The 23,691-nt window shown below is 37.6% G+C and overlaps 1 protein-coding gene across 1 annotated transcript; it reads left to right on the top strand.

Moving 5' to 3' along the window:
• Positions 1-28: 28 nt before the first annotated feature.
• ccdc40 (coiled-coil domain containing 40) lies at positions 29-22,772 on the top strand. The gene is made up of 21 exons (XM_007234421.4): positions 29-181; positions 1,488-1,569; positions 2,104-2,179; positions 3,013-3,080; positions 3,395-3,502; positions 4,821-4,904; positions 5,667-5,886; positions 7,358-7,515; positions 7,791-7,913; positions 8,034-8,155; positions 10,115-10,358; positions 10,588-10,770; positions 11,042-11,287; positions 12,464-12,677; positions 14,095-14,264; positions 14,378-14,469; positions 15,147-15,267; positions 16,796-16,984; positions 19,063-19,221; positions 20,275-20,412; positions 22,571-22,772. Exons 2-21 carry the CDS (start codon positions 1,489-1,491, stop codon positions 22,685-22,687), a joined length of 2,913 nt encoding a protein of 970 aa, XP_007234483.4. The 5' UTR covers positions 29-181; position 1,488; the 3' UTR covers positions 22,688-22,772.
• Positions 22,773-23,691: the final 919 nt, after the last annotated feature.

The following is a 23,691-nucleotide window of genomic DNA, read 5'->3' as shown; positions in this document are numbered from 1 at the left end:
TAGCAACGGGTCAAACAGTGCAGGCGGTGGAAGAAGGCAGACCCAGCTTAATCTATCCAAGCTAAGATATTTATTAAAACGATTTTAACTGGAAATGTCCATGATTATTCATATTAATCATTTGAAGGCAGTCTGGTTCAGTTTATCTTAGTGTTTACTGGCCACAAGAGTTTCAGTTTAGGTAAGAAAAAGAACCACTTGGTTCTCTTCTCTTCTCTTCTCTTCTCTTCTCTTCTCTTCTCTTCTCTTCTCTTCTCTTCTCTTCTCTTCTCTTCTCTTCTCTCTTTAGTTTTATCTGTCCTGTTTATTTTATAACTACTTAACTTGTCCATTTTCTTATTTGATTTGCAGTTTGTTATATTGGTGGGAGGTTACTCGAATTTATTCGATTAACTACACTGTTGTTTTTAATGGCATTTTCAAAATGGGATAAGCGAGACTGTACATCTTTGCACAGAGACACTTTCCTAAAATTCTCCCTAACTCATTTTTTAAGATTTTCAGGAAACAAAATAACATGTGACAGTTGTTATGGCTATTAAAAATTAGTAATGGTTATGAAGATAGTTTATCATACATTCAAGCAGTAGAACCAACCAGAAACAATCCTAATTTAAAATTATTTATTAAAAAGACAGAAAACGGAGCCTTTTTATTTAGCTTTATAAATTAATTTTTTTTGCTGACTAAAATGCAGACTAACAACCTCATTAAAACTCAGTGATAAATAAGGCTTGCAATATTTTCAGCCTATAGTCTTTATTAATAAGAAGTAAACTTTAGACTATTGTACTAAGTATGTGTGTATGTAAGATAACTTACCAGCTATGAATTGTATAAATTAGTTCAGTGAAGGCAGCCACAATCTTGGAAAGCTATTAAAATAGCCTCACATTTTATTCTGCTAGGCGTGATAAATTAGCCACAAGATATATAAATGATAATAAATAAATAATTTAATTGAATACCATTTGCAGTGCACACACCTTCGTAATTGAATAAAGGCATTTTTAATAAAGTCAATAGGGTTGGACCACTGTCGAATAGTGGCTGCCCTTACATCACGATGCAGCCTGGCAGTGATTCATTCAGGTATATGTCTTTTAAGATTTTAAGTTTTTTTTGTTGGCTGCTTTACTAGCAGCCATTAACACCCTTTTTCCTGGATGTTTGTATTAATAGCAGAATCATCTACAAGCAGAAATAAAGCTGGAGAAAATGGAAGGTTCTGGTCCAACAGGGAAGATAACATATAACTTACAAAACATCACAATTGTTTGACTGGAGGTCTACATGTTTAAATGTACCACTAAAACCAATTGCTAATTTGTAAAATAAATTGTAAAATTTTATGTGTCCTTTTTCACACATCTCTAGTTTGTTTCACACATCTCTAGTTTGTTATAATGATCATTTTCATTTACCTGTTCTGGACAGTTTTTTTTTTTGTAACTCCACACAGGCCATTTTTTCTTATCTGTTCTTAGGATGGAGAATGGTGGGGAAGATGGAGGAAAGCAGGAGAGGGAGACGGAGGGTCTTCCAGTGGAAGCAGAGGGGGCTGCAGAGGTCAGAAATTGCTTATGGTCACAGCAAGGTTTTCATTCCTATCCTCCCGAATAGGCAGACATTTATTTTATACTAGCAATAAGGATTTAAACATTTAACAATACACTACTATTACATGACTTGTGTTTTTGTTTTAAATTGTTTTGAACTGAAGACTTCTGTGTGCACACTTATACGCAAGAAATTTTAATTTTGATGCTGTGTAGTATTTCTATTTTTGAGTTTGCTGGCATGTCTACAGCCGTGGAAGAGCTACTATTTCAAGTACTTATTTCTATGGATGGGTTGTGAAAACCCAAATCTGAATATGGAGTGTGTAAGATGTTATCTTGGGAGTAAGATTACCTATACAGAGTGTACCAAGAATACTTTATAGAAGTCATTATTACCCACAATGGACATCGCAGAGGATGGTAATAATCATGACCATAAGAGCCTTACTAGAATTGTCTACAGTAAGATTATAGGAGCAGTAGCCTGCACATGGTGGTTTGGTTGTTTAAATGCTCTGATGTGTTGTTGCTTTCTGTGCAGGGTTCAGGCCCAGTTTCACAAACTCACACTGAAGCCAGCGGTTCAGAGACATCTCCCCTCACACACACTCACTCAGGTCTGTATAAGTCTGCCTACGTCAAGAACAGCACAGGCAAACATCAGGAGGAAAATGTATTTTCCACTGTATGGATGCATGGAACACTTTTTGATTAGAAACTTTAACCTATAAAAGCCAATTCACATAAATTCAGTGAGTAACATATGACTAATTATATTTTTTAATATATCTCTTAAAATACGTTTATAACTTGTATTTTAACAGTGTGCTCTAGCAATTGTATCAGAACTAGTTAAATGGAGAGTAAAACATTTATTTAGGGCATTGGAATTGTTAAACTGGTTGGAACAGACCAGTAAAAGCAAAAAGTACAGCTTTAAAGGAGCCACATTTATCTAAAGGACTAACTGAGAGGACTCAAACACACTAAACACACATTCATACACTGTCCTGTGATGCTCTCAGGCTGTTCAGTGTATGTGACTTTATGAAGGACAGAGTTCTGTAACAAATTTTCCATCTCTTTTAAAGGGTCTGTGACATACATCATCATCATGGGCTCTTTTGGGTTAAGATAAAAAAAAGAAACTGAAATTTCTGTAATTGACCAAAGCATACTCCTCAAAATTTAGTAAAAGCTCTTTCAAAAGCAATAGTTTGTTTAGAAGTCACAGTAACACCAATTTAGCAAAAATATAGTTTATCTGCTGAGATTTTACACTGGTGTGAACGAGTGTTATATAACTAACATAGCCTAGAAGCCTATGTTCACTAATCAGCATGTTGATTTGAGGCTTGTTCCTTTACAGTAACGTGAAGGGTGTTTGTGTATGTGTGTGTGTGTGTGTGTGTGTGTGTGTGTGTGTGTGTGTGTGTGATGTGCTTTCCAGCGCAGGACAGCAGTACCCTGCCTGATCCTCCACCGTCATCTCTGCACCTCACATTGGCCAATTCCACAGTAATGAAGCCAAATATTTTTTTCTTTCAGGCTTATATCCTGTTATGATGCATTTATCTAACAATCGAAAAAAAAAAAACAGTTTATAATGCTAGAGATTGTTAACAGAATCCATGTTATCATTTTTTAAATGAAGAGATCAAATTAAATGTTTTTTATTTCAGTTATTGTTTTTTTTCTGGGGCGACTTCAGCTTTAACTCATTGTGATATTTAATTTATCTTAAGATTTGATGAACAGTCTGCAGTACATTCTGAGTGTACTTTTCACCTTGTATGCAAATGGAATCAATAATGATGACTCTACCAATCCAGACGGCTCTCATAAGTGGCGAGAGAGACGAGAGAAGCATGATGATGCAGAGTGAGGATGAAGAAGAAGAAGATGACGATAAAGATCTTATCGTATTGGACCCTGAGCATGTGGGTAACTTTAATTCTTTGTTTTTCACTACTATTTGTAGTTAAGGCACCAACATACAGGTTAAAACCATGTTATATATTGTGCTTAAATCAGACAGTATTGTGTCTGATATGTGCTGACAAATAACTTATTTAACTTATTTATTTTTTGTTCACATATTTACACTTAGAACATCAGCACCCAACACCTAACAGCTAGGTTGCTCTGACCATTTTTGATTCGATCAGCAATATCTCGAACAATATCTCGATCTCAATAACTCAAACTATCACAAATGGACTAATTATACACGACACCACAAGCTCTTTACAGGGGTTCACAGTTAGGCACCTCCCTTCATTAGTATTTGGCTGAATTAAGCTCACAAGACCTCCAGAAGGCTCAACTTCCCCTCCAAGCTCACTACATAGGAAATTACAAGATTTTGCCCACAACCTTGATACCACTATTTGAACATTACACGTACCAAACAGCCTATGTCTACACTCTAAAACACACTATTGCCTTCCCCAACTCACCTCACTCCTTCTCATCCACAACCACTGACTAGATCTCTCAGCTACTTCTGACAGTTCCTTCATGACGGCCCTCAGAACACAGCCACTGAACGCAAATTCCACCAACACAGACGTGATTGACTTTGCTGCAAATCACCTAACACCTATTGCCGTGCATATATCAGAAAGCCTGTCTGATTTTAAGAAAATATTAATAACATTAATAAAATAGATGTCAGGGCGCCGAGTGGTCCAGCGGTCTAAAGCGCTGCCACTATGAGCGGGAGGTCGCAGGTTCGAACCCCAGTTCATGCAGCTTTGCTATCAAGCTGCCGGGAGCAAAATTGGCCCTGCTTCCTCTGGGTGGGTATATGGCGCTCTCTCCCCACATCACTCCTACGGTGATGTCTGCAGCACAAGGCATCTGTGAGCTGATGTATTGGAGCCGAGCTGCTGCGCTTTCCTCCGAGCGTGCTGGCTGCTCGGCAATGCTGCAGCAGCTTGAAAAGAAGTGGTGGCTGGCTTGACCCTAGGTTTGTTTGGTGCATTACTAGTGATAGGGGAAGTCCTAATGAGTGGGTTGGGTAATTGGGGAGAAAATGAGAAATAAAATTATATATATATATATATATATATATATATATATATATATATATATAAATTAGACGTTAATATATGCCATTTTTGATGCCATATGTACATTGTACAATGTATGTAAATATATAATATATGACATGACATGCGACCTTGTGTGTCATTTTCTTGTATACATAATATGATAATTGATTTCATTTATTAATTATCTCATATTTTCTTGCAGCCACTGATGAAGAGATTCCAGTCTGCCCTGGAAAAACACCTCACAGACCAGCTGAAGAGACTTGATCACGAGTTCCGGGAGAAGGTTAGATAGGTCCATTAACTCTGTGTCAGATAACGTATTTTTAAGGCTACACATATTTTCCTCTGAATAGACGTCTTCAGGAGAAGATCTGTCACTTACCCATTCCTAAATGAGGCGTTAATTGATACACTTTAGCCCTATACAGACAGCATTAGTGTCTCAGGGGGTCCTGGGGTCATTTTCTTTTTTATGGGGGGGGTCCTCTGTGATTTTATTCCTGTCCAAAAGGACCACGTATTTTTCCACGTGTTTTTCTGAGACGTTCTCTGAGAAAATGACAGGCTGAATTACCTACTGTTTTTTGCTGAACTCCGTGGTCCTCCAGTAATTTTAGTCTTGTCTGGGCGGCCATCTTTTAGTTTCATCACCTTGCATTTAATAAAATAGCTATTTGTCCACTGCACTGTATTTACACTTGGGGGCTACTGAACGCGATGTCATGTGACAGAGGAAGCCAAAAAACTTACTGGTCCTCCATTTCTTTCAACTGCAGTCTGGATGCAGGAGTTTTATCACTGAGTAGAAATGTGTGGAATATTTTTTACAGAGGTCACCCTGAGAAACTAATCACATCCTGATAGGGCTTTGGTTGAGCCCTGAAGCTGACCAAGAATGATACATTTTGAACCCAGTTAAAAATATATATGTATAATAATATAATCATTATATGTTAATCAAATAAGACAAATTATAGTCAAACGTAGTATTAAAGCCAAATATTATTTCAATGTTACTACATTATGTCCCATCTTTTCCCACCAGGAGGCGCAGGAGAAAGCAAAGCGTAGCCAGAAAGAGAGTCTGGCTGTAGAGCTGCACTCTGCGCAGCAGGGACTGGCTAAAATGCAGGCAGCTCTGGAAGTCCGTCGTGATGCCAGTGCCCAGGCCAGTGCCTGGAGGAGAGATGCCCAGGAGCAGCTGGAGGATACCAGGAACCAGTACAGTACAGTAGCAGAACAAACCAGCAAACAGCGCGCAGAGGGTGAGAGTGTGCATTACAGTGTAAAGCTGAGTAGCATTTCCAATAGTGTGTGAACACCTGCTCCTCCAGAATTTCATCTATAATCCATAGTATGTATAAGTAGCTAAATGTGATAGTTGGTATGATGTGTGTATACTTATGAACATATAGTATTTTATTTTTCATTAAATAATTTAAAAAGTTTCAGTACTTATTATGTTATTATATTATGTTCTATAAGCATCTCAAGGTTAGAGAAAACTGCTTTCAAAAATACACAAATTACCTCAATAGAATAAGGGAAGATACTTATTAAGGGGGAGAGGAAGAGGAAGTCAGGAGAAGGAAGAAAAAGGGGAAGGGAAGAAAAAAGAAAAAAGGGGAAATACTAAATTATGTGTTGCGTCCTTTTATTTATTATATGTTGTACATTATTTTTCCATCTATTATTTCTGTGCTTTTAATATCAAATAAAATAAAATAAAATTTTATCAAAATTTTAAAAAATTGTCTGAAAAATATTTTTTTTTCAGGTAAAGCATAGATAACCAAAATTTCTAATTAAGTAAGGAATTAAAGTATTTGTACATAATTACTATCACCTCTGCATTTCAATTATTGTACTTGTTTTCTACTAAATTATAAATAAAAATAATAAATAAATAATTTTTCTGCTCATAAATGTAGTTTATTAACTAAGAACATATTATTTTTTAATTAACAGCATTCCAATAATTTTAATGCAACCATTTACAACTATTTACATTTTATAAATGGAAATATGTTTTGTATTCCTTTTTACTCATTTACACTCTTTAGCAAAATAAGTTTTAAATAGTATTTTAAGTTTAAGTTTTTTTTTTTAACTTGATCATGTGTTAAAGCACCTATAAAAGGTTTTCCATCAATCTGAAGGACACTTTAATAATGTGCAGAAACATTTAAGCATCCATACGATTCTCTGACACATCCTGCTTCTATATTAAAGTATTGTCTTCACTAAAGGAAACCCTTAAAACCCTTTAACTAAGCAGATCATTGCTACCCCTTTACCAGGCAGAGAACCATTTCTAAAACTGTCAAACAGAACCGATTTTAAATCCTTTAACCAGATAGATAATCCTTTCTTACACCCTTAAACCAAAACAGAGCCCTTTTTAAATACTTTAGCGATGTTCAGAACCTGTTTTAAACCCTTGAACCAGGACAGAGCTTCTTTAAACCCTTTAATGATGTTCAGAGCAGATTTTGTAAACCCTTTAACCAGAATAGAACCCTTTTCAGCCCTTAAACCAGGAGGATAAACCTTTTTATGCTCTTTATCATGGACATAACCCTTTTAAAACATTTAGCTTTTAGTTTTTAAATCCATTATCATGCAAAGAACATTACAACCAGATAGATAATCCATTTTTGAAACCCTTTTTAAGTGTATTATTTTAAGACTTGATCAAATAACATGTGCATGTTATGTTTGTGCATTGTGCCTCAGTATCAGAGCTGCAGTCGGAGGAAGACAAGCTGGCTCAAAATCTGCTGTACATGCAGGACGTGACGTCTGATCTTCGGTCTGATATTACTGTCATGAAGAACGCAACCCGCAAAGCACAGTCAGAGAAACTGCAAGCTGAACAGCAAAAGCAAAAGCAGGTGACATTCTGACTACATCGTTTGACTTTCAGCTTAGGCTACGTTCACATTACGAGGCTGAAGTGACTCAAATTAAATTTTTTATATATTCTTATGGCTGTGTGAATGTGCCAAATTCTTTTTTTTTATCAGGTTTGAGTTACTTTGGCTACGTTCACAAATCAGATTTTTTTCCCAGATCAGATCTTGAGGGTTCACGTTCACAAATGTAAGTGACCTGTATCTGTGTGTAATGTAAGGAGTTAAATCTGTAGGATGTTGATTGGCTGTTCTAGGACCTGTATGTGGAGCGTTTGGTGAAGCAGGAGGAGAAGCTAAAGGAGCAGATCAATCTGTATGAGGTCCAGACACTCGCACAGGCTGAGGAGACGCAGGCGGCTAAAGACGCCCTAGCTGAGGTCAGGATCTAACACACACACACACATACAAACATACATACAAACATACATACATATATATGATATGCCAATGTGATAAATGTTATAACTGTTGTGTTGGGCTGTGTGTGTGTACTCCAGGCTCAGTTGGGCATGGACTCTCTGGCAGTGGAGCGTAAGCAGTTGCTGCAGCAGTGGAACAGCAGCCTGATGGAAACGAACAAGAGAGACGAGGCTTTCACTGCCATGCAGGAGGCACTGAGGTGTGTGTGTGTGTGTGTGTGTGTGTGTGTGTGTGTGTGTGTGTGTGTGTGTACTAGGGGTGTCACGATTCTCTAAATCCTCGATTCGATTTCATTTTCGATTTGAGGGTCACGATTCGATTCGATTCTCGATTTTCTTGTTTTTTTTTTCTTGTTATTATTTTATGCCTCATAAAATTTAAATAATATATTTATTATTATTATTATTATTATAAATATTATAAATATTATTATTATTATTTATTAAGATATATATGGTAATGCCATCTAGTGACTTTTTTTGGTAGCAACAGTGTGCACTATTAAAACAAGCAGTTTATCAGAGCTGTGTGTGGATGGCTGGTGAAACTGCTCATTACATGAAGCTGCAGTTCTTCATCCAACCACTAGTCGGAGCTGCAGCAGCAGCACAAGCCCCGCTCTCTTCACTCAGTCACTACTTCAGTACAGCCCAGCCACGGGCTACAGAGCTCAGCCAGTCCGTTTTTACTGTTTCTGTAAACAAATAAAGGTTTTAACCCCACTAACCGGATAATACAGCTCACTACAGTTCATCTTTCAGCCCAAGCAGCTAACAGCAGCAGGTTAGAACAGCCGACACGGAGGCACTGCTCGGATTACATTATAAACAGGTCAGTTAGCGCGCTGCTAACCTCAGGATGTTTATAACTACGGAGTTTAGTGGACACACCACGGCCGCCAGGTAAGTCTTTTAAAGGCTACTGAAGACTATTAAAGGCTATTAGAGTGTAACCCCTGGCTCCCAGGGGTTACAAGAGGTTATTGAAAGCATTATTGGGGGGCAGAAATCAGTACAGGCTGGTTAGATAAGTGATGTGGGTATTGTCTTATAAATATTTACACATAACTTATATCTCTCCTGAAAAGCTTTTATTTTAGTCAGAAACACGCTTGTGTTTACTTTATCTGAGAGAAAGATGTTTTTTAATTCAATGGAAAGCAACAGGTGTAGTCAATTATAAGTTTAAGATTTTTAATCCACCTCACTGTGATCTATAGTCAGTGTTCTCAAGTCACACTGACACACGCATTTCAGCGAGTTCACACGCTCTCACCTGCGCGCACCCACCCCTCCGTTAGATACAGATACAAAACCTGCGCGCTATTTGCGTAGCGCGCGCGGGAGGGATCGTCGATCCTCTTTTTGACTTCGATACTCGAGATCGTGACCTCATTTCGATTCGATTTCGATAAAATATCGAGATCGTGACACCCCTAGTGTGTACACGTGTATGTGTATGTCTGCAGTGACTGGATTTTACCAAATTTTAAACCTCTAGAATATAATCAAGAGGAAGATAAAAGATCACAAGCCATTAAATCAAGCTGAACTGCTTGAATTTTTGCACCAGGAGTGGCATAAAGTTATCCAAAAGCAGTGTGTAAGACTGGTGGAGGAGAACATGCTAAGATGCATGAAAACTGTTATTAAAAATAAGGATATTCCACCACATATTGATTTCTGAACTTTTTTTTTTTTTTTCTGCAAATAAAGGCTCTAAATTACAATATTTTTATCTGGAATTTGGAAAAATGTTGTCTGTAGTTAACATTTAGAATAAAACAACAATGTTAATTTTACTTAAACATATACATATAAATAGCAACATTAGAGAAACTGATTCAGAAACTGAAGTGGTCTCTTTATTTTCTCCAGAGCTGTGTATGCTCATTGTGATAGACTGTAATGCACTACTGGAAGAGTAGGGGGTGCTCTTTAATGCCCTATAATATTCATTTTAATCACACACTTATTTTGACAAACTGTAATATGCCACATGAAGTGTGGGTGGTATTTTATAAAGATATTATATGTTCAAGTGATCCACATGCTCATTCCGATAGACTGACATTTTTGAAGTGCAGCCAAATACTTCTCAGTCTTCTCAGTTGCAGAAATCCCTGCTTGTTTTTGTTTGGTTGCCATTCCTCTCCCAGACAAGCCAATCTGCAGATGCGTGCCCTGGATACGGAGGCAGAGGGCTATAAGCGGTTGATCGTGAAAGAGCAAGAGCAGAACGAGCTGTTGACCATCCGGCTAAACCGTGCACAGCTCAACAGTGCCACGTGCCGCAAACTCATCACGCATTCAAGCAGCCAACAGGAGGCTCTGCAGGTCATGTACAGCACATGCTCACGCACACTGCAGGAGACCGAGAAGAGCCTGAACAGAGTGACTGCGGTGAGTGACATACAAAAACACACACAGAGTAAGACTTCTTTCTACTTTAAGAATTGTCTTAAAATTCCCTTTTAACAATATTATGCCTTGCATACAGTATTGGTTTAATATATTACGTTATATTTTATCGTATCCCCTGTATTTTGATTCATGTCAAATCGTCAAGTTCTTGTCAATACACAGCTCCTTCTCTTGCTCTTTCTCTCTGTTTCTCTCTCTCTCTTTACAGGAGTACAGCACATGTCAGTCTGAGTTGGCTGTTCTGAGGAAGCGGTTGGCGGAGGCATTGTCAGTGCGTTTGGATCTGGAAGAGAAGATTATGAAGAAGATGCAGGAGCAGCTCACTCATGATAATGCAGCAAAATACTCAAAACAGCTCAGCAACAAGACAGCCTCTCACCAGAGAGAGAGGGTGAGGTTCTCAGTCTCTCTCGTTCTCTTTCTCTCACATGCTCACACATTCCTAAAGGGTGTAAAATGCAGATGCAAAATGGAACAGTGGTGGCTCAGCGGTTAGAGCATTGTGGTTGTTGGGCCCTTGAGCGAGGCCCTGATTACACAGTTCCAATTGAACTACTAAGAACAAATGGAAATAAGTGAATACAGGTCAATATGTTACAGATTTTTAAGGTATTTTACCTCAGTTTACAACCAGTGTGTCTGTTTTATTGTTTTCCATTTAGGAGGCCCAACATTCTAAGCTGGAAAGTGAACTGGCGGCAGTAACACTGGAGGTCAACCAATTGACACTGCGTTTGGAGGCATTGGCCGGCCTGCAGGCTGATTTGGAAAAGGAAATATGTCATCGGCATCAACTGCTGACCGCCAGAGAGGCTGAGGCGGCCAAATATGTCATCGCCATTGAGCGCAAGCAGGCCACAATCAATGAGTACAACAAGAAGATCCAGCAGATTGTAGCAAGCACTGGGGTCAGAAAACAAACAGAACAAAACACACATTACATTCATTGTGGGCACTATCTTAACCTTGTGAAAAGGAGGTATACTTAAGAGCCTTAAATGTATGTTAAATTAGATAAAGAATATTAAAGTGCATTTTCTATTTAATATACTCAATGAAAATACACATAAAATGCATATTAGTGTTTTTTTCCCAGTGTCATTAAGGTGTACACAATATTTGCATTAATACACAATATAGTACATTCACAATATACTTCAAGTGTAAAAATTATGTTTAAAAAAGATATACAAAAAAGCACTCAAAAGCACTACCTAATACTTTTATGTTGTATTTAAATAAAAAAAAAGCTTAATTACAGTTGAAATATACTTAAGTTGCCATAAGTTGTTCCAAAATAGCATATTTGGTATGGATTTAAGTGTGTATTCATTTTAATGCTAAAATTATGTACTTTTCAATATTAAGTATATTTAAAAAAATTTACTTTCAATGCACTCTTCATTTACAAGTGTAAACCCAAAGGCCCAACAATGCTTACAAATATATCTACGCCGATGGGTGTAGTTGTCTGGAAGTGAGGTGTGTTCAGGTAAATTTCTGGCGTATTGCTATCTTGCCAATGGAAAACACAGGTGCACCCCTGACTGATTTGAACCCTGACAGCAGTCAGCCACCAGACGTTTATTGCAACGCAATAAACAGAACACAAAATAAAATAACATTGCCGTTCCTGTAAATGACCTGCTCGCTCACCTTCATAGCATAAACATTGCAGATCAGTTTTCTGTGCTAACAAGATTAGAAGTTCTGCATCATTAAAATTGCAAAACGCCAAAGTCAGAGTGCACCTGGCTCTTAAAGGAAATGGCAGGTATCACCCTGATTGGTTTATTTCACATTATGCCCAAAACACACCCATGATTATTACATGTGTGTGTGAAAATTAGTACATACATTTTGCTAATTTCAAGCCACGCAAGTGGTACTTTTTTTGTCCTCACAATATCAAACACACACAGTTCACCTATAGATCACTATAATAGGGCCCTATGTTTCTAAACATATCTAGACAACTTTCATGACAATGAATTATCTTCATAAACTCATTCTTAATGTTAGAAGCCTTGCCCACGTGTAAGAATTGTTCTTGACACATTATTGATCTGCTTATGTGTGAACAGCTTGAAGACCTGAGCCCTCTGGAGATTCAGGTCAGCAACCTGAACGAGCAGCTGAAGGAGGTGGGAGCGGAGACTAAAGAGAAGCAGCGGATCCTTCTGTGGCAACAAGGGGAGCTAGTGAAACTAAGTCAGGAAAGACAAGCCCAGAACAGTGCAGTACTTACCTTGCACACACAACTCACTATACTACAGCAGAAGAAGATCAAGATAGAGAGTGAGTATGAGCAGAATGTAAATATTTTAAATATTTAAGTAATAGTATGGTCGTAATATATACAGTAAATTCCCATATGTCTCTGGTAACTGTAATTCAGCTACTTTAGGTTGCATCCTTTGGCTGAAACAGATGAGCAAATGCACACACTGGTCTACTCCCTCTAGAGAAGTACTGCCAATAAGATATGACAATTTAGATCAGATAAACATGAGAATATTGTCAACTTTTGGGATACTGATCATCTAGCATCCTGGCCTTAGTCTTGTTCCTCATGTTGTTAAATTAGATCGCAGAAATACTCCAAAGTCTAGTAGAGAGCCCTACTTATACTTTGTCAGATAGTTCAACAAAAGCTAAATTAACAAAAATGAAAGTAAGTTATTGGCCAGGTATCCCAATAATTTTGTCTATGAGGAAAGAGGTTAGTTTAAAGTCCATGTCTCCCCTGATTCAGTTGTTTCCATTCAGTAGGAGGAGCTTTCAGCAAGTTAAATGGCATTACCTTTAGGCCACCACACTGTTCTGTATTTGCTCCATATAAATTAGGGGTGTAACAATGCATCTGTGGGAACAGACAATTCCACGCTCTGTTTGAACAGCAGAGGACAGAATTCCACTACTGTATTCCAGAGAACCAGTGGGTGTAAGCAAAGGGCGGGGGATGTGTCAATCATTTTAGACAGAAATTTTTATAGACCAATCAGCAGCGTCAGGCAAGAGGGTGAAAGGCGCACAGGGTAGCCTCACTGCAAGGTGCAGTTTTTGACATCAGCCACGCAGCCTTCACAAGCCAAGAGGAGCAATAGATTTTGGATAATGTAGTGTAGTGAGAAATAAGATATTTTAATTTAAAATGCAGCTGAATTAAAGTGAATAAAAATCACAACAAAAAGGTAATACTTCAGTAAAGATACAAGACAAATTTATTTAAATAGAGTATTTACATTTACTTAAATACTGTTCACCACTGTTCTGCTCAGACATCTTAAACAATACTTTTACTTATACTTTTACTCTATATCACTTAAAAATAAGTGATTAATTAAGAAATCTAACAGCACAGTAGGATTTTTAAACTTAAAACAGTATGTTTAATACTTAATATGAAAAAAAGCACTTTTTACAGGGAGCATTTTTATAAGACGCATTTGACATTGTTTACACATGTGTTCCAAATTTCAGGGAAATTCGAATTGGGAACCCAGAATTGTAAATCAAATCAAATTGTGAGCAGAGCAGCATTGTTACACTACAAATATAAATTTAAATATGTAAAAGATATAATAATGCTATAATAATAATAGTGCATACATACAGCATCCCTACCGTATATGTAATGATATGCACAGTTTCATAGTGTACATTTTTGACAGCTCATTTGTGTGTGTGTGTGTGTGTGTGTGTGTGTATGTAGGTAAGGTTAAGCAGGAGCAGCGTGGTTTAGCTGAGTTGGAGCGATTCTCTAAATCTTTGAGGCTGGACATGCAGAAACTGCAGTCGCTGGTGAATCAAAACTCACAGCTGAGCCAAGAATTGCAGCAGAGCCTCATCCTTACGGAGAAAAGCTTTATACACGAGCTAAAGGTACGTGTTTACACACACACACACACACATACACACACACGTTAAAGAACATATAGTAAACCATGAGTTCAAATACTGTATGTCCCTGTGTGTGTATCTGTGTGTGTGTGTAGGACGCAGAGAGAGAGTCTGTGGGGATGCAGCTACATTGGGAGAAGCTCCAGGAGGAGAAGGAGAGACTGCTTAACAGCCTGATGGAGGCAGAGTGAGCGCAATACACACTCACACTATTAACACACAACCAACTCACACTCTCTAATAATAGCACACAACCAGTACACCCAAATTAAAGTATGGATAAGAGTATTAATGGAAAGTGTGCCCTTCTTTACAGTTACCTAATGAGAAATATTAGATGTGCTGATGCTATTTAAGATGATTTGGCATGCTAATATTTTGCTACAACACACATTCATTAAATCCCACACTAATAATTCCACCCTGTAAATCCCACACTAATAACCCATCCCCAGTAAATCTGCTATTGTGATAACACACAATAATACTGATATTGTTTTGGTTTCTGCTCAGAAGCTGTGTCAAGCACAACCCTGAAATTATCTTTAAAAACACACACACAAAGCCAAAACATGCCTTAGTGTGCAGCCAGTGTGACGAAAGATAATGTGTGTTCTTGAAAAAGGTCAGGATTAAATATGTATAGGGTATGAATACAAAAGTATTTATCTATTCTGTTCTTAATGAAATGCATTAAAGCATATTTTTTGATGTTGTTGCAGTACGAATAACCAAATGGGCAAAAAAAACCCACATACTTTCACAGTTATATCATGCACATAAATATTGATATCTTTCTCCTTCCCTTACTTTCCTGCCCTACAATCCTAGTCACCCACTGTGTATGTGTGTGCGTTGTTGTAGGCGTCAGATTTTGCTGTGGGAGAAGAAAATTCAGCTGGTTCGTGAGACCCGCTCCACTGTGGACACGGAGGTTGGGAAGGGAGACATTTGCACCATGAAGGCGGAGATACACCGCATGGAGGTGTGTGTGTGTGTGTGTGTTCCTGAGGTTAACATGAGATTTGATTGCATTCAGCAACAAGAGCATTAGTAAGGCCACCCCACCTCATCCCCAACCTAAACACCCTTTGAGCACCTGTGGCAAGACATGAAAATTGCTGTTCACAGACGCTATCAATTAAACCTGGCTGAGCTGAGCTATTTTGCAAAGAAAGAATGGGCAAAAATCTCAATCTCTAGATGCACAAAGCTGGTAGAGACATACTCCAAAACATACTTCAAGACTTGTAGCTGCAGCGAAAGTTGGTTCTACAAAGTATTGGGGACATTCCAGGATTTTGGTACATTTCAGGGGTGGTCACTTCTGAAAATTTGATCTTCAATTTGATCATTTTTAGTCATATATTTATTAAATACAGGTAATAGACTATCAAAAAGTTTGATTCGTCAAGCTCAGGTATCAAAGCAGTTTTTTTAAATTAGATTATGCAACATATTTGGTAACTTACAGTAACAGGGTTGCGAGAAACAGGGTTGCAAATCTAGGCTAAGTTGAGGTTTACCCCAGGAACAGATGCTAACTGTAAAATTTAGCTATGTATACAAGATCAAGGACAAACATGGTTATATAAGTATATAAAGTAAATTTTGACTCTACTCATTATTAGTCTTAAAATATGAGTAACAGGGTTGCGTTCACTGAGTGACACACACAACTTTAACAAACATGTTTAAACAAACATATTTGGAAAAAAAACTTGAAAATTGTTAGAGCACTTACTCTTGGTCTTGCTATGTGGGCAGAAAATGCCCTTGTGATGTCACTTCCTGTGTGCCAGTAGACTAATATTTTTAACTCTTTCTCTGCCAGGTAAAATTGCTTATGGTAAAAGGGTTGCGCGCATGTTGTGGGACACAACTTAATAGCATAAAAACTGTAACATGCAATACAATGTAGACCAAAGAAATTGTTTTCATAAGTAAAGGAGATGCATATCAACAATATACAAGAGGAAGTAATTTATTTAGAGCTTATTTTAATTGTTAAATTTGCCAAAGGAGTTGGTCACCCAATGTGTGGGACAAGAGAAAACGGGAATGTTTTGAGGTGGTCCAAAGGTATTCGGTCTTTTGAATAATATCTAAGGAGCTTATTTTTCCACCATATTTTACAGTTTGTCTTATAACAAGTACATTTTTCACAAAAATAGTCATTTAGATATTTTGGAGATGTACATTTGAAATTTAAGTGGTGGGACAGGAAAAATGTACCAAAATCCTGGAAAGTCCCATTGATATGCTAAATACTGAATACTCTTGTACGTCATTTTTATATAATTAAAAATTTCAATTATAATTTTCGCGTATACATTTGTGTTTGTCTATCACTTAAAATCTCACTATAATACAAGTTACAATATAAGTTTGTGGTGTGAGGTAACAAATTTTGAAGGTCAAGGTCAATGCTTTCATAATTAAGCTCTGTCCACAAACATTTGGACACCTGAATATTAGTGTTTGTATGAATGTATGTCTTGTGTGTGTTTCAGTTGCGTTATGGAAAGCTGTCAAAGCAGAAGGAACAGCTGATGAGGGAGATGGAGGCGGCGGTGGCCAGACGGGAGAGTATCGTCGTTCGCATTGAGGCTCAGGGCCGCAGTGACCGAAAACAACCCACACACTCCAGCCTCCATCACACGCTGCAGGGCCTGCGCCGCAGCATCCTGCACACACACAAGGTGGGCGTGACTTTCACTTTAACTGTTTACGTGTATCTTTCTACTGATGTTTGTCTCGCTGCTGGGTGGTGGTGGTGGGGTGGGGGGTAACTGAAAGCTACGTTAAGTAAACAAAACTGTAATTATTAAAAAAGCAGTGCTAGCCGTGGTTAGCAGCAGGCCACAGGCCGATAATATTCACCTCTGAACGGCCAGAGTTAGCGCTTAGCAAGCTAAGAGGCTAATGCTAATGCTGCTCCAGCAGTGCTAGCCGGGGTTAGCAGCAGGCTATAGGCAGATAATACTCAAACGGGCAACGAGCAAACGAGCTAGTGCTTAGCGGCTAATGCTAATACTGCTGCAGCCTCAGTGCTGGAGAACTAAACTGAAACTTTTTTATAAAGCTGCACTTCAGCGGAGTGGCTTTAATGCTCCTTACATGGTTTTACCTGACTGGTAAAATTCATACACAAGTCGATTTTTGGAAAAATTTAAGGATTTTAAGTGTGTCTTATAGTGTGAATACTACAGTAAATAGAAATTAAATGCCAAAGAATCAGTATGTAGATAATGAAAAAAAAACTTTAAATCGACTTATATTGAAAATATTGCTCATAACATTGAAAAAAGTTTATAAACAGCTTGAAAGCTGTGAAAGTATATCTAAAACACCAAATGACTTGAACTATGGCTACCTTATGGCTACCTTAAATCCAGTGCGATCTTAATTTTACTGTCACCTTAAATTAATAATTAGTCATAGTTCGTAAATTTAGAACAAGTGGTTAAAGTGGTGTAGAGTTCACAAATGTTGGCAAAATAGTGCAATGCAAATTTATAAGCTAATAAACCAGTGTCCAAAAACATTTGGCTATATAGTATAAAGTATATACTTACATATAAAAAAGCTGCCTCCAAAATTTTTTGGCAAAACAGTGGAATGCAGATACTTACGGTTGGTAGAGCTATGTCCAAAAACATTTGGCTTAATAGCATAACATAAGCTGGTTTGTCAACAAGCTCCTCAATACACAGACAGTACTGGAGAGTAATGGAGAGGAAGGTTAATGTGCATGTTCTCTAGTGTGTATGGGATAGAATGTGGTTGCTGAATTTGGTTCAAAACTTATCATGTGAAACTACTCTCTATGTCCTACATGTGAACAGAGTTTTGAGGTTTCAGCTTATAAAATGCAACCTGTAGAGCTGTAGAGTTTAAAGTTCTTGACAAAGGTTTATGAACAGTTTTAAATAGAGTCCTGTGGAAAAAAAAGAGAAGAAAAATAATTGCTGTATGAAAACTGTACCTTGTATCACTCCAAAAGGCACAGGCCACGTTATTTAGTAAAGGTCCCACAATCCTGGAATAGTTTTGTAGTTGTAGTTTGAAATTTGTGGAAGAAGAGTTGTTTAAAATCACACAAATAGATAATAATAAAATTACAAAGAATAGTAAGTAGGCTTTTCCATGCCAACTTAATGATGCTGCTTTGTGTCTGCTGCCTGTAGATAAAATTCTGTTTTGCACAAATAAATGATTACTTTTTGTAGTTATTAGTACATATTATTATTTATCATTGTTAGTTCTATGAGATTGTATGGATTGTGTATGGGCAAGAATTTGGTTATATGAAACATATCACAATACAGGGGTTACAGTTCAATATATCCAAAAATATTGTGATACTGTAAGCAAGGCAATATTGTTTAAATCAAATATCATAGTAAAAAAATATCATAGTAAACGAAAACATACTATTCCATCTATAAAATCTGTGTAAAAGAAAGAAAGATACTTTTACGTAAACTTTTTATCCAATCAGAACAGTGGGATATAACTACAGAGTACAACACTGCACTCTAGTGGTCGAAGTTTAAACAGAACACAAAATGAACTTTACATGTCTTTACATGTAAAATAATAATTAAAAATCTATACTGTATCTATATTTTTAAAAATCTGTACAGTATTGCAACACAGCATCACAATACAAATCACAAAATCCCAATACACCCCTAATATGAGATCAGGTGACCCCGTAACTGTGGTAAAATAATTTACTTACCATTTTACATTTTACTTTACTGTGTGTATGTAGCAAGCGGAGGAGTGTGATGGTGTGATTCCGGAGCTGCAGTATGAGAAGAATTCTCTGATTGAGAGTCTGAGGGAGAAACAGCTACACATCAGTGCCATTCACAACACCTGCACTTCCCTCAGCACTAAGCTACAGGACCTACAGGAGACCAGAGAAGGCGTCAGTACACACAAACATGCACACTTTTTTGCTCATTTTGCTGTCACTATTTGGTTTAGTACTGTTTACAACTATAGAACCTTACAAATATTCACATTTCTTAGATTTTTTGCTTCGTCTTATTCTCTCTTTTGTTTTAAACCTTTCTGACAGCTTTTCTATGCCATTCTACTGTACTGCTCTATAGGGCTGCAACGATTATATAGTCAATTATAAAAAAAATGTTCAAATGTTCATTCGTGACTAGGAATGCAATGGTACAGTGTGGCCACAGTTCAGTTCGTATCGCAGTTCTTGGGCAAAGGTATCAGTTCAGTTTCGATATATCAATATTAGAGCTTAGATTCTCTGCCTGAACCCGAACCCGAGATTTTCCACCACATTTCTCAGCCTCCAGAAAATAGTCTGTGACATAGGCATCTGTTTTTTAATGCTATTTTTATTTTATATAAAGCTTTGGCATGGTATCACAATATAGCCAAGTAACCAAGTATTATCATTAATGAAAACAAACAAAATAACAAAAACTGAAAGTAAAAAAATGTTTTCGTTAACTGAAACTAATAAAAACGGTAATTAAAAGAAAAAAATGTAACTAACTGGAACTGTATAAAGCTAAAAACTAGAATAAACTGAAATTACTGATTGAATACACCTAGTTTTTGTGTTTGTTAATTTATTTATAAGTGCCGTTTCCACTCCAGAAGGACGGTGTTGTGCCAATTCGGCTCGCAAAGCGAAGCCAGATTCTGCGAGGAGTCAGATTTGGCACAACAGCCGCGGCACGGTGGCACCTCGCAGTCCGTGGTGTTAGTTCTTGTTTATAGCTTTTGCGTTAGCTGCAAAATAACGACAGAAAATCCTGAGGGAGCTGCAGAATGGAATTAGAATCTGAGCGCGAAGGAGATAAAAGCATGTGTTTTTTAGTGAAACAGGAGAGACAGTATGTGGAACAAACACAACACAGATATAAGAGGGTTGTGGCGTGGAGAAGGAGGAGCACTGCAACCACCAACTGCACTTTACTAAGCCTCCTGTTGTTCTGTCTTCTAGAACCTGACTCGGCTTCTGGCTCTGCAGTCCCGGGCAAAGCATCTGCAGGCGGTAAAGGAGGGTCGCTATAGTGCCACAGCGAGCGGAGAGGCTGCGCTGGAACAGGCTATGCAGAAACAGCATGAACGACTGCATTCGGTCAGTCAATCACCACATGCTCTTTTCTGTAGAACACACACATTCTAAAAGACCAATGATTCTCGCACTTTTAGCATCTGATTATTATGTTTACATCCAGAAGCAATCCATACTGAAAGCTGGTCATTTTGTGAACTTCCCTGTTGTTTCTGCTGTTGACATATCAACAACCACTTTAACAGATCAAGTGTACCGGAAATTAAGACATTTTGATGAAAGAAAAAAAGATTATACTCTTTTTGCGCAGTTTTGAAAGCACTTAAAGTTTTATTTCCTCAATGAAGTGGTGAAACACTCTGTTCTCATTTCAGTTTTTCAGAATGAACATAGCCTCTCCAGTGATGCCAATTCTGTTTGCCCTCTTTGTGAGGAGAAAAAATATATTTTTGCATCTAAAGATATTCAGCCTATTTTTTTTCCTGTGCAAAAACAATAAAACTTGTATCGTCTTATTCCCCATTCTTGTAAACCTGTGTATTGTGTCTTGTCACACCCCTACTGATGTGATATACTAGTGGGTTCAGATTTAGAAATGTATGTCATCTGAATAAAAAAAAAACAGGTCTGGCAGAACACGTCAGAATGTGCAGATGTCTCTTAGTAACTGCATTAAAGTTTAGCTAATAGAATCTAAATCTTTAACCACAATCCAGCTGTATTGCGATTGTCCCTTTGCTGATTAACCCTGACATCATTGTTAAAGGAGGAATGTAAAGAATCCTGCCCTCGTGTTGTTTTATCTTTTGCAGATAAGCAAAGTGTATAAACACCTTTTTTGTTCAACACTCCTGCATTATTTTCACAGTTTTTACCAATAATTCCAATAATATATGATATGTATGATGTAACAAACCTGTTCTTCTGTGTTCTGTGCTGCAGACACTATATGCACATGCTGGAGGTTTTAAATGAGATTAAATTGTCATGGCCGGACAGAACTCAGACACGATTACATTCAGTACTTTATTTAAAAAAAAAGGATCCTAGGGTTCTAAACATGATCAAGCTCTGTGTATCTCTTGATCCTAGTCTACAAACTAGCTTTGGATATTTGAAGTAACATCGAAGCACTGTTGTAAGTCGCTCTGGATAAGGGCGTCTGCTAAATACCTTAAATGTAAATGTACATTAAGTGGATGGCAAGAGAGAGGGAGTAGTCAAAACAAGCGGGACAGCAAGCATGCCACTTACGTGATGCAGCCTAGAGGTCATACACAGGCAGGAGATATCAGAGGAAAGGCAGAAAACGAGGTTGGAAAAGCAAAACAAGGTCACACATAAGCGGATAACACAAGCAAGGAGATAAACACTTCATATAGTGTGGAGTGAGGGACCAACAAAAACTCTGTGTGGTGTGCCGGTGTATATACGGTGGAAAACAGGTGTTCAATATTCTGGTGATTGACTTCCTTAAGGTGCTGTGTGCAGTGATATGTAATCGAGTGAGGGAGTGACGGCAGTGTGTGGTGCATTCTGGGTACTGTACTCTGGAGTGAAGTGTGGGGAAAGAGAGGAGGGCTTTCAGTGCCAGGTGTGTCAGAATTATTAAACATTGAATAAATAAACTGACAAAAGCAGGTCAAAAAAAGTAACAGCCTGTTTTTTAATAATGCTATTTTAAGAAAAAATAGAAGTTAAACTGCACTTTCCGGAACAACAGCAGCTTACCCAAAAAAAAATTTGTGCTGAATTTTATTCCTGCATTTAGAGCTGCAAAATAGGGAACAAACACCATATTAATGCATATGTTTTTAGCAGGGGATGTCATAAAAGCTTCTGTATGTTTAATGTGTGGGTGTTCTAATAGTTTTTCCACAGAGTGTATATAGAGTGTTATTCATGTTGTGGTGGTGGTGGTGGACAAATTCTCATTCATTCTACCATTCCATCATCGTTCTGTACTCAGTTCACTTTTGTAAACGCTGTGTAGTGAATAAGTGAATCATTCTGAACACAATGTGAGTTGATTTTAGTTGAGTTATTTTCTGAAACTTGATAGAAACTTTATGTGCAGCTGTGGACTTTCCAGAGTTTTGCATCATGTTCTGTATGACGCCTATGTAAGATTCTTTAGCTGCCTGTGTCTATGTATGACCTGTGCGCATGTTTGTGTGTGTGTGTGTGTGTGTGTGTGTGTGTGTGGGTGTTGTACCCTCAGGTTAGTGGCATTCTGCGGCGTGCTATGCAGGACTTTCCACAACAGAGGAGCACCCTCCAAAAGATACACCTGGTTCTGTCTTCCCGCAGGCAAAGAGAAGACTCTTCCTCAACCTAAATCTTCTTCAGCTCTAATTGCTTTAACTTACAACACAATTGTGATTAATATGCTGTGTATTATGACTGTGGAATGTAATATATATATATATATATATATTATATTTCTCACATTAAAGGATTCACAATCAGGACAAATGTATTTTCATTTTACCTGCATAGTGTACGAGAATGATAATATTGTACTGTCCTCTCTGTCCACTCCTCTACAGTCCATATGTGGAAATGGAGCCATGCAAACAGCTTGATTTGTATAAATTATTTTATAAAGTGTTTATTACCTTTGAATGTTTTTCACATTTTGTATTTTATTGAGAGTTTAAGTGATAAACTAACATAAAGTAGCACATTGTTGTAAATTGAAACAAAAATGATTCATTGTTTTTCAAATTTTAGCCAAATGAAAATCTAAAAAAATTGCAAAAGTATTCAGGCTCCCCATATCAACACTTTGTAGAGCCACCTTTTACTGCAATTACAGCTTCTTTCAGCTTATTTCTGTCTTTCTTTCAACAATGCTTTTTTTCATACACTCTTCCACAAAAGCCAGATTTGTTGAGTGCACAACTTATAGTTGTCCTGTAGACAGATTCTTCCATCTGAGCTGCAGCTCCTCCAGAGTGACCATGGGCCTCTTGGCTGCTTCTCTGACTTGTGCTCTCCTTGCTCAATGTATCAGTTTGGTTGAATGGCCATGTCTTGGTATAGGTTTTCAGTTGTAGAATACTTTTACATGCCTTTTTTGATGATGAATTGAACAGTGCTTCTTCAGATATTCAAAGCTTGAGCTTTATACTTCTCCACAATTTTATCTCTGACCTGTCTGGTAAGTTCCATGGTCTTCATGATGCTGTTCTTTCACTAGTGTCCTCTAACAAACCTCTTAGGCCTTCACAGAGCAGGTGTTTATATTTATACTGAGATTAAATTACACACAGCTGGACTCTTAAGTAATTAAGCGATTTCTGAAGGCAACTGATTGCACTGGATTTTATTTAGGGGTTG

The sequence above is a fragment of the Astyanax mexicanus genome, chromosome 5 (genome assembly GCF_023375975.1).
Source record: "Astyanax mexicanus isolate ESR-SI-001 chromosome 5, AstMex3_surface, whole genome shotgun sequence".
Taxonomy (NCBI): Eukaryota; Metazoa; Chordata; class Actinopteri; order Characiformes; family Acestrorhamphidae; genus Astyanax; species Astyanax mexicanus.
This window is presented reverse-complemented; position numbering and strand designations above follow the sequence as displayed.

Bases quoted from the DNA above. Each gene is read 5' to 3' on its own strand.
- ccdc40 (XM_007234421.4), top strand. From the start codon at position 1,489: ATGGAGAATGGTGGGGAAGATGGAGGAAAGCAGGAGAGGGAGACGGAG. The intron at 10,359-10,587 runs GTGAGTGACATA...CTCTCTTTACAG, and splicing joins GCCTGAACAGAGTGACTGCG to GAGTACAGCACATGTCAGTC. The intron at 19,222-20,274 runs GTCAGTACACAC...TCTGTCTTCTAG, and splicing joins TACAGGAGACCAGAGAAGGC to AACCTGACTCGGCTTCTGGC.